This window comes from Calidris pugnax, unplaced genomic scaffold (genome assembly GCF_001431845.1).
Source record: "Calidris pugnax isolate Ruff unplaced genomic scaffold, ASM143184v1 scaffold158, whole genome shotgun sequence".
Classification (NCBI taxonomy): domain Eukaryota; kingdom Metazoa; phylum Chordata; class Aves; order Charadriiformes; family Scolopacidae; genus Calidris; species Calidris pugnax.
In genome coordinates this window covers 740,572-742,929 of record NW_015090942.1, presented here as the reverse complement: position 1 = coordinate 742,929, position 2,358 = coordinate 740,572, and the positions used below count along the sequence as shown (strand labels likewise).

Genomic DNA, 2,358 nt, shown 5'->3' with positions numbered 1-2,358 from the left:
ATTTACTGTAATCAGCTTTGGAAAAAACCTGTAATTAGTTTTCTGGAGTGAATAAAGGGTGATTTAATGGGGGCGGACAGGGCTGTGGAATGTGCTCCATGGTGCTATGCTGAAGAGGAGGTGGTTGGCAGAAGGCAAGGTTTGCTTCATCCAAGTAGAATTAAAATTTGGCCGTGTAGAGCAGGGATATTCATGGTGGAGATTCATGAAAAAACCCCACAACTTTCAACTAGTTTCCTGCATTGTTCTAAATTACAGATATGCCTGAAGTGCGTCCTTTCTCCTCATCATTATATGGTGAATTGAATTTGACTTCTTGATTATTTTTGTTTTACATGCTTCAGGATATAGAAACAAAGGTAAGTATTAAGTTAGGAGCAACCAAAAAGCCAAAGTTTTTATTTTATTTTATTTTGGTTTGTTTTTCTTTATTTTTTTCTGTCTAGAACAAAAAAAAGTGCAAATCTTGACAAAGATCGTGTCTAAAGAACATGTATAGCACAATATACATACTGGTTTGTTTTTCTTTATTTTTTTCTGTCTACAACAAAAAAAAAGTGCAAATCTTGACAAAGATTGTGTCTAAAGAACACGTATAGCACAATATACATATGGTGTAAGTTTTCTGACATGCTTCTAAAGACCATGACCTGGAGGTTTCATCTTAATTAGTAAGAGTACAAAAGTTTATCGTTTTCTGTGATGCTGCTAAAATAGGAACTTTTTGCAATTGGCTTCGTAGTATCAGTACCTGGGTGTTGACTGGTGTTGAATAGACCATTGTGGTAATGACCCCTGATAGTTAATGATTAGTCACCGAAGGGATTTTATTATTAAAAAATTATAAGCCTGGAATGAATCCGCGCTGATAATTTAGGCATTAAATCCTCCATAGCTTGTTAAAAATCACTTGTCTCCTATTTCCTCTGGAGGACTTGTAGTTTTGTATGTATTCTGTGTGCTTGTGTGCTTTTTTAATGTGGTTTTGAATTCTTCATGAGTCCCCTTAGTACTACATATTCGAATGTACTACAGATGATAAGCCAAAAAAAAAAGTCAGCTTGCTCAGTAGCGCTGGAAGCAGTGTCTCTTAAATGAATACTCGAATTAGTATCCAAAAGACAGATGTTCAAAATTCTTCTGTATTATTTTAAGTTACTGGGCATGGGAGTGATCCCACAGCGAAGGGTTTCAGCTTGTTGAGTTGGATTCAACCCATCTAGGAGTTTCCATCTTAGTTACTTCAACCCATCTAGGGGTTTCCAGGTGAATAATTACTAATTGAAGAGGACGGCAGAGTTTTAGTTGTACTTTTTAGGTCTGCTTTTGCAAATACGTAAGAATTTGGCTCTTTCCAAATATTCACGTGTATAGAATGAAGCACATGCTAAATACATTCTTGAACTGGGGTTTCAGAGAAGAAAAAAAAACCAGCTACTTCAAAAGAATTCTTTCTGCCACTGCCTACAAATGTATCGATGCCCGTTCAGCTTTTCTCACATCAAAATATCCTCTTAGGAACAGTTGACAAATAAAGTTGAATATTCTGCATATATTCTGTTCAGTAGCTTAAGCAAGTTTCCCAAAGTTCAAGAGTGATCTGCAAAGTTGATTTTAAAAAAATAAATAAATAAAAGAATTAATCTCAGCAGGGCGTGCTTGGATCCATCTTTGTGACGTTTCCAGATACACGACACATTTGGACAAAATATGGCCCAGCTGTTGAGGAGGGAAGGAAAAAAAAACAACTCACCCAGGACAATAGACAATCTCTTTCCGTTTTCAATGCCCCAATCACCATCTTATTAATGTACTAATTGACCGCAGTTTTCAGTTGCTGGGTATTCCTTAATGCTACAGTTTATAGTGGATGTTGTGCTTTGCAAGTGATGCTCCCTCTTGATCCGGTTTTATTTTCCTCTTTTCTTTTTTTAGGCCAAGCAGCTGGAAGAGAAAGACAGGGAGCTGAAGAAGCACGATGCCTACTACAAAGAGCAGCTGGCTCGGCTGGAGGAGAGGGTAAGTCGCCTTTCCCTTTTTAACGAAGAATTCTCTCTTCCTTCCAGCTACTCACTTTCTGCTTGTGTTTTACCGTTAAACAAGATGCCTTTTCTAAGGAGATAAAGATTAAAACTATGGCCAGAGAGTTGGGGTTTTTTTTTGCTGCTGTTTCTGGCTGAATATTGGCAAGACGGAGGCTTTAGTGTTGAGGATATTGTTTTCTTTCCTAAGTTCTCACATTTGCAATGAGATTTTATGGCACAGTAATTGCATAAACCTTGAGTGCTGTGTCCAGTTTTGGGCCCCCTACCATAAAAAAGACATTGAGGTGCTGGAGCGGGTCCAGAGAAGGGCAAC

The 2,358-nt window shown here is 37.8% G+C and overlaps 1 protein-coding gene across 1 annotated transcript in view; it reads left to right on the top strand.

Moving 5' to 3' along the window:
- Positions 1-344: 344 nt before the first annotated feature.
- Positions 345-2,358, top strand: part of LOC106893685 (MICOS complex subunit Mic19-like) — a gene marked incomplete at its 5' end in the record, with an annotated part of 96,230 nt that continues 94,216 nt past the window's right edge. Inside the window, 2 exons of the mRNA XM_014951858.1 lie at positions 345-359; positions 1,936-2,019. Coding sequence (XP_014807344.1) covers positions 345-359; positions 1,936-2,019 — 99 coding nt within the window. The remainder of the gene's footprint in view (positions 360-1,935; positions 2,020-2,358) is intronic.